Source organism: Ictalurus furcatus, chromosome 27, assembly GCF_023375685.1.
Source record: "Ictalurus furcatus strain D&B chromosome 27, Billie_1.0, whole genome shotgun sequence".
NCBI classification, from domain to species: Eukaryota; Metazoa; Chordata; class Actinopteri; order Siluriformes; family Ictaluridae; genus Ictalurus; species Ictalurus furcatus.
In genome coordinates, this window is record NC_071281.1 from 13,930,607 (window position 1) to 13,945,742 (window position 15,136).

The 15,136-nt window shown below is 41.5% G+C and overlaps 1 protein-coding gene across 2 annotated transcripts in view; it reads left to right on the forward strand.

The window, feature by feature from the left end:
- The first annotated feature begins 1,156 nt into the window (after positions 1-1,156).
- The window catches only part of plekhg4 (pleckstrin homology domain containing, family G (with RhoGef domain) member 4), a 70,878-nt gene continuing 56,898 nt past the window's right edge, over positions 1,157-15,136 (forward strand). The window contains exon 1 of one of the 2 annotated variants that reach the window (XM_053617348.1): positions 1,157-1,625. In XM_053617348.1, the coding sequence (XP_053473323.1) occupies positions 1,623-1,625 (3 nt within the window). In that variant the 5' untranslated portion in view covers positions 1,157-1,622. The remainder of the gene's footprint in view (positions 1,626-15,136) is intronic. The other variant, XM_053617347.1, reaches the window with a different exon arrangement.

Consider the following 15,136-nt stretch of genomic DNA (forward strand, 5'->3'; position numbering starts at 1 on the left):
TTGTGTTTTTAACGGAAAAGTGTTCTATTACTTAATGCCTTGTTCTGTAACGACATACAAACATTTCTCTGAAATGCAACTAAAGAAAAAGACACTGAAACTTCAAATTTCTAACATACACCGATCAGCCATAACATTAAAACCACCTGCCTAATATTGTGTAGGTCCACAAGACCTCTGAAGGTGTGCTGTGGTATCTGGCACCAAGACGTTAACAGTAGATCCTTTAAGTCCTGTAAGTTGCGAGGTGGGGCCTCCATTGGTCAGACTTGTTTGTCTAGTAACATCCACATGAATGCCAGGACCCAAAGTTTCCCAGCAGAACTTTGCCCAGAGCATCACACTGCCTCTGCCGACTTGCCTTCTTCCCATAGTGCATCCTGGTGCCATCTCTTCCCCAGGTAAGCGAGACACACACACCTGGCCATCCACATTATGTAAAAGAAGACTGGACAGGGGCCAACATGGGTACTCTGACCGGCTGCGATGTACTGTGTGTTCTGACACCTTTCTGTCATAACCAGCATGAACTTTTTCAGCAATTTGTTCTACAGTAGCTCTTCTGTGTGATCGGACCAATAACTGTTGTATGACGTGTCATTCAGTCGATCCAGATAATCATTCGAGCCAGATAATTGAATTTGTCGCTTTTCTGAGTCATACCTAATGTGCATAAAGTTTTAAAAAATCAATTATTATGCTTTGTTGCGAAATCACAGCTTTGTGTTTCACACGTTAGTGCTAACTCTGTTTTGTTCTTATATATACTATATTTAACCTGTCAGAATATACCATACAATCAAAACTATTTTGTTCTTTATCGTTATTAGCAGCTAAGTTAGCTAGCTGACTAGCTTGCCTGTACCATGTGATCCTCTAGTCATGGATATGTTTGGTCCAAAGCTGTGGAGTTTAGTTTGTGATGTAACTGTCATCAAGCTCATACAAATCCTTTCCAAATTAGTACTGAAGTACTGAGAATTTTTTTTTTTTAGCTCTGTGATATCAAATTCAGTCCAAACACCAAACTGTAATTGAAATCATCTATCTGAGAAAAGATTTTTGCTGCATGATAAGCTATTATCAGCTGCTACCTCCATAGGCAGAAATCCTGTTTGGGCTTTCTTAAGAAAGGAGTAGAAAGAAATCTGCTCTTTTAGAAGTAAAAGGAGCGGATGTTCTTTTTTTTTTTCCCTTCATCCAGGACCTGTTTAAGCTTTTGTTTATTCTTCTGAAGTCCTATCATTTTATATCTGAAGGCTGTTTTCATAACCCTTTATTTAAACACCTCCCTTCTCATTTACAGTAGTTTCTAGTTTCATTTGCCCCTCTCGGGCTTCCCAGCTCAGAAGCACCGCACATGCAGTTTTTCCCCGCGTGGGCGGTCCGTAGTGAATGACTGACAGACACACGCACAAGTGGGAGGGCCGGGTTTAAGAGTGGGCGGTCCCTACCTCGTGAGAGTTGCTGCAGTGTGTGGAGTGTGTGTCAGTGTGTCTGAGACCTGCCGTGTAGTGAGCTGGTGTGTTTAGGAACACACACAGAAAATTATTGGGTTTACAGGACTAGCAGCACAATGAAGCAAGAGAGCCGAAGATTAGGAAGGACACATTTCTTACAGCATGGTGAGTCTGGGGTTTAACACTGCTGTGAGTTGGAGCTTTGATTTGGGGGGTTGAGCTGAACTCTGCTGAGCTGCTAATGACTTTACCTTATGGGTTAAGGGGGTTAAGGGGGAGGTGTGTGTGTGTGTGTGTGTGTGTGTGTGTGTGTGTGTGTGTGTGTGTGTGTGTGTTGGTACTGAAAAATACTGAAAAGTTGTCCTTCAGTAAGCTTATGTTATTCATTAAGAATGAGGCCAAGTGTACCTGCTGAGATGTAGTTGGTTAGGTGTGTGTGTGTGTGTGTGAGAGAGAGAGAGAGAGGGCGAGAGTGTTTATTGAAGTAAGAGTTGGTATTGTATTAATTATAACTGTGTGTGCATAGGCTTTATCCAAGCATGTGCCTGCATGGAGTGAGTGTGTATGTGTGTGTGTGTGTGAGAGAGAGAGAGAGAGAGAGAGAGAGAGACATAGTGTGCAGGCCATGTGTTCACATTTTCAGCTGGCTTGGTGTCCTTGCTGCAGGTAACAGCAAAATCCAATGTGACTAAACTGGAGACTCGGCATACAGAAGTGTGTGTGTGTGTGTGTCTGACTGCAGCTGTTCCCTGCTGTTCTGGTGTGCCATTCTCTTTTCTCTAGACACTGGCATATGTAAGCAGAGGAGTCAGTCCTGCATAAGGGGGTGTGTGTGTGTGTGTGTGTAAGTGTAAGTAATGTACCATGGTACAGTGATGATTTCAGCGTTTCTTCTCTTGCCTTTCCCTCTAATGATTTCCTAGCTCTATTCGGGACGAGTGTGAAGAAAAGACCAAGAGGAGTGTATGAAAGGTTTCCTGGCCTGACAGTGCAGTACTGCAGGATACACTAACAAATATTCTGTCTTCATTTCCATCATAAGTTGACCTAGACAGTAAGCTAGTAGCTGAGTTGCGTAAGGGACTTAGTAATTTAGTGCTAAATTTTGTTGACCAGTACCAAACAGGAATGTGTGGGCGGAGCTAGTTATAGTACAGACCACTGATTGGTCAAACACAAGATGAGTTGTCACTTGAATCTCTGTACTTTTTGGGGAAAAAAATAATACAATAGAATCAGTTTATACAGGACAATACAGTGTAGCAGTCTTCTGTATTATTGTCTGAGAACATTTCCAGTACACCTGGGAATGCAAACTGTTGATCAGACTGTAAAGTTCCTCTGTTGTTACTGCTGTTCGTGTATACCTTGATGGTTTTTTTTGTCATAAGAAACAGATACTTGCACCATTTGTGGGGCTCCAACACACAGCGTGAGAGTCTCATGCTCTGCCCACTGAACCAAGGTATGGATGCTTCTGGATTAGGATTAATACCCTGTACCTTGCCCTAACACACTGTCTAGTGGGGAAAGTGGTGTGAGTACATCAACACTCAACACTGTGTCTATCAGTTTCTGTTGGAGAAGAAAGCGTGTGGAGTTAATTTACTCTCCTCTGTGTTCTAGAACAATGTTAGTTGACCTTGAACCAGAGCCTGGAAAGGGGGGAAGAAGAGAGAAAAATCCAGAGACTATGCACTGCCTGTGTGTACTCGTTAATACAATGATGAGTGCATTAATCAGTGTAACTCAGTTTAATAGACTTGTAAGCCTGCAGAGAGCCTGAGGAAACGCTGCAGTCTTGGCTCTCTGTAACACTCGTCATGTCCGAGGAAGAGGAACTAAACGGAAACAAATGCTTCCATGAAGTCGTGTCTGAGTTTCATTCAGGCCCGAGCTGTTTCTCATGATGTCATTGCCTTTAAATAGGTCCCTTTTGTTCTGCACTGCTTTTGACTCGTGGCCTTTTTTTAGTCGGATTATGTACGTGATTTTAGCACAGTCTCCAACTCGTAACTCAATCCACATTGTTTTCGGTCGAGGCGGTCCAAGGGCCATTGGGTTATCGAGGTACTGTTTGATGAGGTAGTGTTTTGGCCATTGTGTGTGTGTGTGTGTGTGTGTGTGTGTGTGTGTTTGCTCAGAGGACAGAGATAAGAGGTCTGACTCTGATCTCCAGGTGGAGGTCGTGTGTTCAGTGTTACTGGTTAACTCATCAGAGAAAAGACTGTGAATGGGAATGTTTCTAATGTTGACTGATGAAGAAATTGCTAGTTGGGAAAGATCGAGGCCTCGGGAAAACCGACTCACTGGATGGCAAACACCGTATCAGTACGGTTTAGGACACAGACACGCAGGTGTGTTTGTCAGCGCAGGCCTGAGTGATTAAGCGTTTAGCCTGTGCGTATGTTTGTGTGTGGGAGTATAGCAGAAACCTTACAGGGCAGGTTTCGTGAGTTTTGGCGTTTAAGTGTGCGAGTGTGTGCTGTGTGATGGGCTGCGTTTATTTTGCTGTGCTGGAGGAATGTTCTGTTCAGTGCAGCGTGTGATTATGTGTGATTATGTTTCTCCCCTTTTTTTTTTCTTTTCTTCCCCTCTCCGTTTCCTCTCAAACGCTTACCGTTCATAGCGGACCAGATAGGTGAAGGAGTGACTTGATACGTTTACACTAGCAGCTGCTCCGTTTTCTATGGACGTGTGTGACACGGAGCCATGATTTCAACAAGCAACATTTGAATTCAAATTTGATTTTGGTAAGGCGACACATCCAAACGATTGACTCAGTCCTTTGTTGTGTGTGGTCCGACATTCTTTGACAAACTAGTTTACATTGTAACCGTGATTTCATCTTATCCTGTCATATACAACCTCTGACTCATTGTGTGTAGAGACATTGTTGGGGTAGTGGTGGCTCAACAGTTAAGGCTCTGGGTTACTGATCAGTGCCAAACTGTCACTGTTGGGTCCTTGAGCAAGGCCCTTAACCCTCTCTGCTCCAGGGGTGCTGTATCATGGCTGATCCTGTGCTCTGGGATATTTGAAGAAAAGAATTTCATTGTGGTGTAATGTATATGAGAGAAACAATTTTTTTGTTTTTCTTCTAAAGAAAAATGACGTTTGGAAGGAAGCAGAAGAGATCGTCGATGCTTTGGTGAATGTATGTCGCTATTACAGTTCGCTACCTTGCTTTGCTAATCTACCAAAGATGCTCGTACAAAGCCTAGCACGTAACATGTAGATCAAAGTTAAATGCGTTTTAAACAAAATTGCTTTGTATATGCCGTATAGTGGAGTGTAGGCTATATGTTTAGGTTATGGGACACGCCCACACGTGACAATAGTACCTTGGACAGTAATTGCTAGAGTGAACATATTTGCTAGAGTGATACGTTGACCAATTCCACTGCAATGCAAATGACCGTTAACATTTTACTATATTAAAACGAGGCATACCACAGGCATGGTATATAGCGATGCATGGGCAGTCTGCTATTTTTGAATACATCCTGCACCGCTAATCTGTACGCAATCTTGGAGCATGATGTATGTGCCAGGTCGAGAAGCATCACACAGCAAAAGTTTGAAGGAAGTAATGTCAGTGTTTCTACTGACTGAGAGAGAGAATTGACAGGACACGCAGAGGATGTGGTAATATTGACGTAAAGGCATGGAAGTTATGCGGCGTTCGACTAAAACCTAAGAAGTGCCCAGCAAATTCCTTCTTGTCAATTTGGGACGGTCTTCTCAACCCCGAACTGAGCAAGTGAAAAGTCAAAATGGCGGCTCACAGCAGAGTAAACAAAGTAGCACCGCTTCTTTTTAAATGAACTATGCTGTATATTTTTGTTCTAGATCAATCAACATAGACACATACTGTGTGCTTTTTAAATCTATAACATTGACTATAAAGTTTGAGGTTAATTTATAAATCACTCATCATAGTTAGATTGTTGCTGATAAAAGACAAACATGGAGGCATCTGGGTTTTGTTTTTCCCCCCCTTGCTTTGTAGCTTGAACGCACGGAGGCGTAATTCGGAGATCCAACTTAAATCAAATACAGTATTAAATTCTGACTAAAAAGCAGCAAATCAGAGCAGATTTGTGACCCTGCACACCTCCACTGTGACCACAGTGACATGACTGGCTCTAAGGACGGAAAGGATAGTGAATGTGCGCATGGCTTTTTTTTGTTTGGCATCCAAGACTCTGTGATTGATTGTGAATGATTTATTAAACTCTCTACCACTGATGTCTAACACATGCACACACACACACAAATGTATTATATAGGCAAAGAGTCTTGTTCACATTGCATAATTTCTGCTGCTTTCTCTTTAAAGCAACATTAATTCATATTGTTTTATCACATGCCGATAAATCCATGAACATTATGAACTCTCCACAGTGTTGCATTAATCCTGGTTGGAACGCTAACTTGTTAGTTTCACCCTACTTTGTTTAAGAAACTTCCCTCTACCATGTGAAGAGGAATGTCTTTTGTGTTGTCTTTTTTCCCCAAAAGCAAATTTGTTTGTCTGTTCAGAGGGTGTCCGATTACACGATGAACCTAAAGTTAGTTTAGTCTATTGTACATCACTTGATTTAACTCCTCGGCAAATCGCCAAGGGCCCTATAGGTTACATTTGGGTTCGTCAAAGAGGGGAACAAAAATCTTTGATGAACTGTGACCCTCCTGGCCTGGAGTTTTAAAGTTATAAAGTTATAAAAGTTTATGAGGTCTGTAACTGGGATGTAGGAAACTAAAGCAAGAGCTTGGAATAAAAATAGCTCGAAGTGGTACGGCACATTATGGACGTCTTGAGTGCATCCTGGGCTTGGTTGCTCTTGCTGCTTGTTCAGGAATATGTAATCACTTTGTGATGGCCATCGCATATACAGTGATTAAGACCCAACCTTCGGTAAGAGTAGGACACAAATACAAAAAGGGTGAAAAACGTACAGTACTCACCATTCTGGTTTCCATTTCAATGAATGTTTTATAGCTGGAGTCACTGGGACCCCAAGGAGAAGTTGTGTGTAAATTTCTGTAGGGGGTAACTGGAACACACAAAAAGTATCTAGCTGATTTTAAAAAATGTTAGATATGGTTTTTGAGCCATTAAAGACTGTTAAAAAGAGTCTGGGGTCTCAAGGATACCAAACAGAGCACAAGGGTTAATGTGCTCGTTCAAAGACGTTCCAAAATATCTAATATGGATCTATATTGTATGGCAGACTCTCAACATAATACAAGAATTAACAGATTAAATTTTTCCCCCTCTTTTGGCTGCTCCCGTTCGAGGTCACCACGGCGGATCACCCGTCCGCATATTTGATTCTGGCACAAGTTTTACGCCGGATGCCCTTCCTGACTCCACCCTCTCCATTTTCCGGGCTTGGGACCATCACTGAGAGTGCACTGGTTCATGCAACCCTCCAGTGGCTCGAGTTGGTTCAGTGACTGGTAATTGCACCCGGGCCATGGCAGTGAGAGCGCCGCATGCTAGCCACTAGTCTAATGAACGGATTTAAATACCGTGCTTTTATTTAACAAAGAAAACGTATACAGTCATGTGAAAAAAATAAGTACACCTTATGGAAGTGGTTGGCTTTTTTTTTTTTTTTTTTTACATATCTGGACAAGCAAACATTTAATCCTCTTTGAAACAGTGTCTATTAATAAAGGTGATAGTGTATCAAATGACAAATAAAATTGACATTTTGTAGTGATTTTTACAATTTAAATTAACAAAAAAAATAGAACAGTCACATGGAACCTGTCTTATTCATACCCCTCTCACATCTAGTGTCTGGTGTTCCGTTTGCTATTGAGGTGTGTGGTGTCTCCATGCCAAGATCTAAAGAGTTCTATAAGGCATTCAGATAAAAGGTTGTGGATGCCAAGAGCAGACCGTCTGATGCAAAAAGAAGTCTCCAAGAACCCCAAAATATCATCACAGGATCTGCTAGTACAATCTTCTAATCTAATGCTTCTACAATCAGAAAGAGATTGTACAAATTTGACCTGCATGGGAGACGTGTCAGGAAAAAGCCTTTAAAGACGACAGTCCATGCCTTTTGGAATAATGTGCTCTGGTCAGATGAATCAAAGATAGAGTTGTTTGGCCACAGTAACAGCAGAGATGTTTGGTGCAGACCAAAGACAGCTTTTTAGGAGAAGCACCTCATACCAACTGTGAAGCACGGTGGTGGAAATGTTATGGTTTGGGGTTGCTTCGCTGCCTCAGGGACTGGACAGCTTGCATCCATTGATTCAACTATGAATTCTGCATCACATCAAAGAGTGCTTGAAGATAATGTGAGACCATCTGTCTGAAAGTTGAAGCTGAACCGACAGTGGGCCTTTCAACAGGATAATGATCCTAAGCACACTAGCAAATCCACCAAGGAATGGCTCAAAAAGAAGAAATGGAGGGTTATGGAATGGCCTAGTCAAAGCCCGGATTTGAATCCGATTGAAATGTTGTGGGGGGATTCGAAACGGGGCGTGCATGCAAGGAAACCCTCAAACCTCTTGTAACTGAAAGAATATTGCATGGAAGAGTGGTCAAAAATTCCAGCAAGCCTGGTGGACAATTATTCAAAACGCCTACAAGAAGTTATTTCTGCTAAAGGGGGCAATACTAGCTTCTGAGGCCAAGGGTGTACTTTTCCCACAGACGAATATCACATCTATTGATATTTCTATTAAATAAATGATTGGAAAATGCTCATTTTCCTTGTGGTCTTGTTCAAGTATATCAACTTTATTAATAGGCACTGTTTCAAAGAAGATCAAATGTTTGCTTGTCCAAATATGTTAAAAAAAATAGTAAATTTTCATGAGGCGTACTTATTTTTTCACATGACTGTAAATATTTACTTACCATGTTTAGAAGGACTCTCCAGTGTGTTTTATAACAGTCAGTGATGAAGCTAGTCCTTTAGGTTTTTCACCATGGGGAAAGTCTTGTTTTTTTGCCGTTTTTCAGTAGCAAGCCGCATTGTTTCTGTCTTATTATGTTCAAGACATAGTGAGGAGGAAAAAGGCTAGTGTGAACATTTAGTGTTTGGATGGTTGCTATTTCAAATCCACAACCTCCCTCTTGTTCCTTTGGGAAAGACCCTTGACGTTTGACTGACTACTTCTATGCTTGGACTGGAGTGTACTTGCTCATACTTGTAAGTCGCATTGTATAAAACTCTGCAACTATACATCCATCCATCCATTTTCCGTACCACTTATCCTACACAGGGTTGTGGGGAGCCTGGAGCCTATCCCAAGGAACTCTGGGCACGAGGAGGGGGACACCATGCACAGAGTGCCAACCAATCACGGGGCACAATCACGCACACACTGCCACACCCATTCACACGCTTTGGACAATTTGGCTATGCCGATCAGCCTACAGTGCATGTCTTAAACTGGAGGAGGAAACTGGAGTACCTGGAGGAAACCTGATGGATTGTTATAATAAATACCACCAAATATACCTGATGGATTGTTATAGTAAATACCACTAAATGCTCTTTGGTCCTATTTATATTTACATGATCACAACTGGTGTAAACCCAGACCTAGCTCAAGCTCCTAATGCTTTTCCGTTATGCTGTGCCATCCCGCTGAGTTTAGCCCCAGACACGCTAAACCATACAGGCCAGCTTTCTGCCAACAGAGACACTCTTTACAACAGCAGAGCCGGACTTTATCCATCTCCGGCACCCAGCCAAAAGCCAATTTTTTTCCGTGTCACTTCCTCTTGCTGTATGAATAGGCTTTAATATCAATGAGCTAGTTCTGATGTTCTGTAGTGTTCTGATATTTTGCTCTAGAGAGCAAGCATTGTGACTTGTGCAAGGTTTATTATCCCTTGGTTAATTTAGACCACTGGTTTGAGTTTCAGAGAGAGACTGATTAAAATTAGCTGAGATTATTTTGAGGAGGCATTTGAAGCAGTGGAGACTGTAGCAGTCTGGTTTGTGTGTAGCCAGGTCATTTCTAAATGCCATCTTTATTGTCTCCTTTTCATGATTTTAGTTATATAATTGTGGAAATCTCGAGCAAGCGGATCACAAGACTGATATCTGTTCACAAACAGCTCTTGCATGTATCTCGAATGCGTCTTCACCGACCACTCGGGATCACATTTCATGTCTAGAGAAGGATGCCAGATCTTCCAAAAGCAACACGACTTCACTTCAAAAACAGCCCCAACATTCAAACAAACTCGGGTCACGTGTATAATTAGCCATTGGACAGCATTTCCTGACAAAACCTTTAGGAGACTGCAGCATTTTGTGCAGCTTTTGCTCAGCTGAACACGTTTCATGTGCTTTTCATCAATCATGAAAAACGGAAAGGAGCTCTTAACCGGACGCCATCAGTGTTTGGGCATTTCCTCGTACATTTACAGCTCTAATGAACTAGACCACAGTGCACAAAGGCTGTAAACTCAAGAGCTCACATTAGTGATAACACTGTAGGGAAGGCAAATGCATTTATACTTTTATTTTATTTCATTTTTATTAAATGGAGTCAGCTCGGAAAATATTGGAACAGCAAGGACAATTCAATTGTTTTTGCTTTAGACTGAAGACATTTTGGTTTGAGATGAAAAGATGAATATTAGAACAGTTTAGAATTTCAGCTTTTATTTCCTGGTATTTGTGCCAGACCACCCAATTTGTATGTGAGCAAAAATATGGGAACATGTGACTGACAGGTGTTTCTTGCTACACAGGTGTGTCCTGTTAGACTGATTGTTTAAATAATAAATAGCTCTGAACATCTGTTCTTGGTTTTAGCATCCAGTTACATCTGTGAAGACTGCTTTTGTTAAAAAGGATAAGCCAACATGAAGATCAGAGAGCTGTCTATGGAGAAAAGCAAGCCATTTTGAAGCTGAGAAAAGGGGAAAAATCAATCCGTGGCACTGCACAAGCACTGGGCATAGCCAGTGCAACAATTTGGAAAGAAACCACTGGTGTACCGAGCAACAGACACCAAATGGGTCGGCCAAGGAAAACAAATAGATGACAGAAACACTTGTGAGAGTTGTGAAGAAAAACCTAAAAACTACAGTCCGTGACATCACCAGCAACCTCCACAGGTGAGGGATGAAGGTATCACAATCCACCGTTCGAAGAAGACTTCGACAGCAGAAATATAGAGGCCATACCACATCAGCGCATTCTCAAAGTTTCTGTCATCAGCTGCTGTCTGGGTCTGGAAATCTACACTGACACAATACAAATATTTTCCTTTCAAATATTACACACTATTTTAAAGTCCAACATCAAGACCATCATTGGAATATACAGTGAAAAAGTAACACTGTTCAGCATTTCTTATTTATTTCCCTAAATCATTTTTCCCCAAGGTGTAGAATTGTTTTGGTTGCCCATGTACAATATCATGAATAAAGAATAAATATGAGAACGGGTAAACCACGAGTTAATTAGTTAATTAAGTAGTAACATTATGAAGTTAACAAGTTAATTATGAAGTAACAAGCAGAGCTGATGTTGAGAACTGTAAGAAGCACGTGTATGAGACGAGACTGTGTGGCTTTTCGTGCATATACAGGTTGAATTCATTTAATATAGTGCTTGCAAGATGCCCAGCGTTTACCAGACACAGCACCATGGCTTGACTTTTAAAAAGTACGCCACTGGCGAATAGGTGATATTTCAGTGTTGTATAGTGGAAGGTGAGGTCAACAACAAAAAAATCACTACATCAAAGATGAATGCCAAACAGCTCTGGTTCAGTGAAACATTATATTCAATAATGTTGAACACACTCAGTCTGGAGTGATTAAATCGTTCTTCCATGTGCTTCTGATCAACCGTTCAAGAACATCAACAAGGTCACATGCTCACTGCGATGCGCTCCAGCTGACATCCTCAGCCAACGTACTTAAAACCAGCTGCTCAAGAACTGAGTCATCAAACCACTTTTTCCACCCCCTCTGGCTAATCAATAACTACCAAGGATGTTTTAATCTCGGGGGGGCTTTTGCTAAATCGACCTCCGAGTGTTCACCACGTATTTAAGTCTTCTCAGCACACTCGTTTTTTTTTTTTTCCTAGTGTTCTTTTTACACCTGATTCACATCAGGAATGTGACAGTTCAGTGTTACAACGTCAGCATTTCCTCTGGTAGAAGAAGACCAGCTCGGTTTTAAAGTTGAGGTGTTGTCTCTGGTTTATGTAACGTCATCTGTATGTAAGCGCTGAACAGGTTCTAAAGTGTTGTCCTAGTTCGCTGGATATAAGCACGGTTTCTTTGTAACGACAGATTGGGTTAGTAAAGACAATGGGCACAGTTTAATACTTATTAATACTAATAATAATTATTAATAAATGTAGAAAAAAAATTAATAAATGTAGTTTCGTCATTTCTGTACAGCAGATTAGTAAAGTAAAGAAGGTAAAGAAAATAGGAGTAAAAAGGCGTTAAGGATAGACATCCCAGAATCAACCTTTTTGGAAGTCTGTAGATTTTCAATATTTCTATATAATACACTCATTGGGAACTAAACACATTCACTGAGACTGTTTTAACCAAATGCACCATTCTTGGGAATTGTCCCAATGTTATTATGCAAAGTACATTTCACCTTCGAGCCAGTAAGGTTTCCACCTGAGACGTTTTTGTATAGCACATTTTCTGTATGTGCAAAAAAATAGTGCAAGTACGATGACATCAAAAGGTTGATGATTTCGTAGACGTCCCCTAGATTGCCTAAAAAATGGTAGATGGATGAACAGAAGGAAGAGAATGAACCAGTGGAGAAGCAGATAGATAAACCAGTGGAGAATGAACCAGTGGAGAAGCAGAAAAGCCAAAGGTTGGAAATTTGTGTTTTCAATGTAGCACGTGTTAAATGGTCTGCACTTATATAGCGCTTTTATCCAAAGCGCTTTATACTGAGTCTCATTCACCCATTCTCACACACCAATGGTGGTGCTAGCTTGCCATTGGGAGCAACTTGGGGTTCAGGGTCTTGTCCAAGGACACTTGGTATGTGGAGTCATGTGGGCCGGGAATCGTACCGCCAACCCTACAATTAGTGGACAACCCGCTCTAAAACCTGAGCCACATATATAAATATATCACGCATGTCTCCTTGTACCAGCTGAAACGTAAAGTCTGTGTTTAATTGAAATGACCCAGACCTGCCTGGTCTCAGATTGTAGGTACTTGTGAATTCACCCTGTATAATCAGTACACAGTTTGTCTAACCTGTACTTCCTGCCTGCACAGCCATTTTGACTGATGGCCAATTCTATTATTATGTTGAGTTTATTTTACTGACTTTGTTTCTTTATTTTTTAGCTACTAGGGATATGTACTGACACATTGTAGTCAAAATGCTTTATTTTACCACCAATTTAGCTTTATCAACATTACATTAAAAATTAAAAATGAAGGACATGTACAGTATGGCTTCATTTTTTGAAAACACTGCATGATTTTGTTTCCTTTCCAATCAGTGAATTATGCTGAAAGTTCAAGAAAACAAAAACTCTCCTAGGGGATTAATATGTACTTAAATGCCTCATACACTTTTGGGAAGTGTAGAAACTAGCACACGTTTTGCCCAATAATCCATTTTCGGATACATATTTCCTGAAAGTATTGTTTTGGTTTTTTCCTGGACTAGATACTATTTGTGAGTTGGTTCGGTGCTTGTGGCAGCAGGAAGGCCAACTGGGTAGGAAACTAGGAAGTAAGCCAGCTGTTTGATGTTTTGATGAGTGTTTCAGGGAGCTGAGTGTCCGTTTCACCCTTACAGGAAGTAGATCCAACATGGCTGACAGTGTACGACCTTTCCAACTTATCAGGAGCTGTTGAGTTGTGGACCACAAGTTGTGTCCATGTTCTACCAATCCACTATTTGTTTTGCATTGCTCTCTACAAACACAAGAACCTCAGGTTCACACAACTACTGGAAATATCCTATTGAATAGAATACTTCTTTCTCTTCTTCTTCTCTTTTTTTTTTTTATCTCCCTCTCTCTGACAGACAGCTGGTTCATTCTGTCACTTGGGTTGGGGTGAAAGGTTGGATCCCTTATGATCTCCCCCCAACATTATGCCTGTTGCTCTGTGTGTGTGTGTCTGTGTGTGCTCATGTGCCTGTCAGGCAGAACAGTCTGTGAGTGTGTTAGTTCACACAACTGCCAGGGATATGCATTTCTCTACCACATCCCAGGTTATTTGCATTCTTATGAAAACTTCGAGATAGATTCCTGCCAGTTTTGCATCACAGTTCACACGCGAACTGCATCTCAGGGTGTTTTCACATATTCACCGTTTAGTTCATTTGAACAGAATTTGGTTCGTTTTTCTGCTTGATGCGGTTCATTTGGGGAAGAGAGAACACTGCAATCACGCACGGGTCCGCTTCCAGTCAAACTCCAGCACGGTCTGATTGCTGCAAAAAAGCAATTCTGACATCAGTCGACCCAGCGTTCCATGTATTTTGGGTTTCGCGTGACATTTTCCAGGGTTTTTTGTTTGTTTGTTTGTTTGTTTTTGAGAAGCAAGGTACGAACTGAGCCAAATGACCAAGCTGTAGCGCTGCGAGGTACTCTTGATATTTGGACAGATTAACAAAAAGAGAAAATAAACGGTGGATATGATGCTCAAATGTTTGAAACTAGTTATTTATCTATCCATCCATTTTCTGGGAGCCTGGAGCCTATCCCTGGGTACTTGGGGCACAAGGCAGGGAACACCCTGGACGGGGTGCCATTCACACACTTTGGACAATTTGGAAATGCCAATCAGCCTACAACACAGGACTTTGGACTGGGGGAGGAAACCAGAGTACCTAGAGGAAACCCCCAGAGCACAGGGAGAACATGCAAACTCTGCGCACATTTGAACTCCCAACCCCGGAGGTGCGAAGTAAACATGCTAACCACAAAGCCACCGTGCACCCTAGTTATTTATATATGCATGCTTGGTAAGGGTTTGCTCATCTTTTATCCATCGCTGTATCTATTTCTGGCCAATGATTGAAATAGTGTTATGAGAATGTTTTGAGTCCTACATGACCCTCAGCCAACATTTCATTTTGTTGCTTTGTAGTCTATTTACATGCAGTGACGAACTATCCCAAACCAAATAGTACACAAACCCGATTTAAGCTCGGATTTGGACTGAGGACTAAAACTCTTAATCTACTTTAAACTTGCAGCAAATTTAAAATGAGTAATAGTCATTAGCCCCCCCCCCCAACCCCCCCCACCCAAACAACCAAAGCCTTTTGTTATTAGTCATGGGCTTTACAAAACAAAAAAGAAAAAAGTATTTGTCTCTCCTGTGTGAAACGTTTTAGGGGTTAACACAGTTAGTAAGGAGGATCACTGCACCCTTGGGAGCAGATGATGTGATTGATTATTCATTGGCCTGAGCATGGCCTATGGAGACAGGATTAGTTAAGTAATCTAATATGGTGCTGTAGTAGGCCAGTCTGTCGGTCCATTAGAGGCCAGATGCTTGATTTCATGCCGTGAACTAGGCTGCCCCGAGGATCATTACCGAACTGGTCCAGTGCCACGTACAGCTTAGGAAAAAAACAATCGGCTTTTAACTCCCGGCGTCAAAAGCCAAGACAGGCACTCGCGCATGTGTTTATTGTGGAACAGTTGGGTTTACTT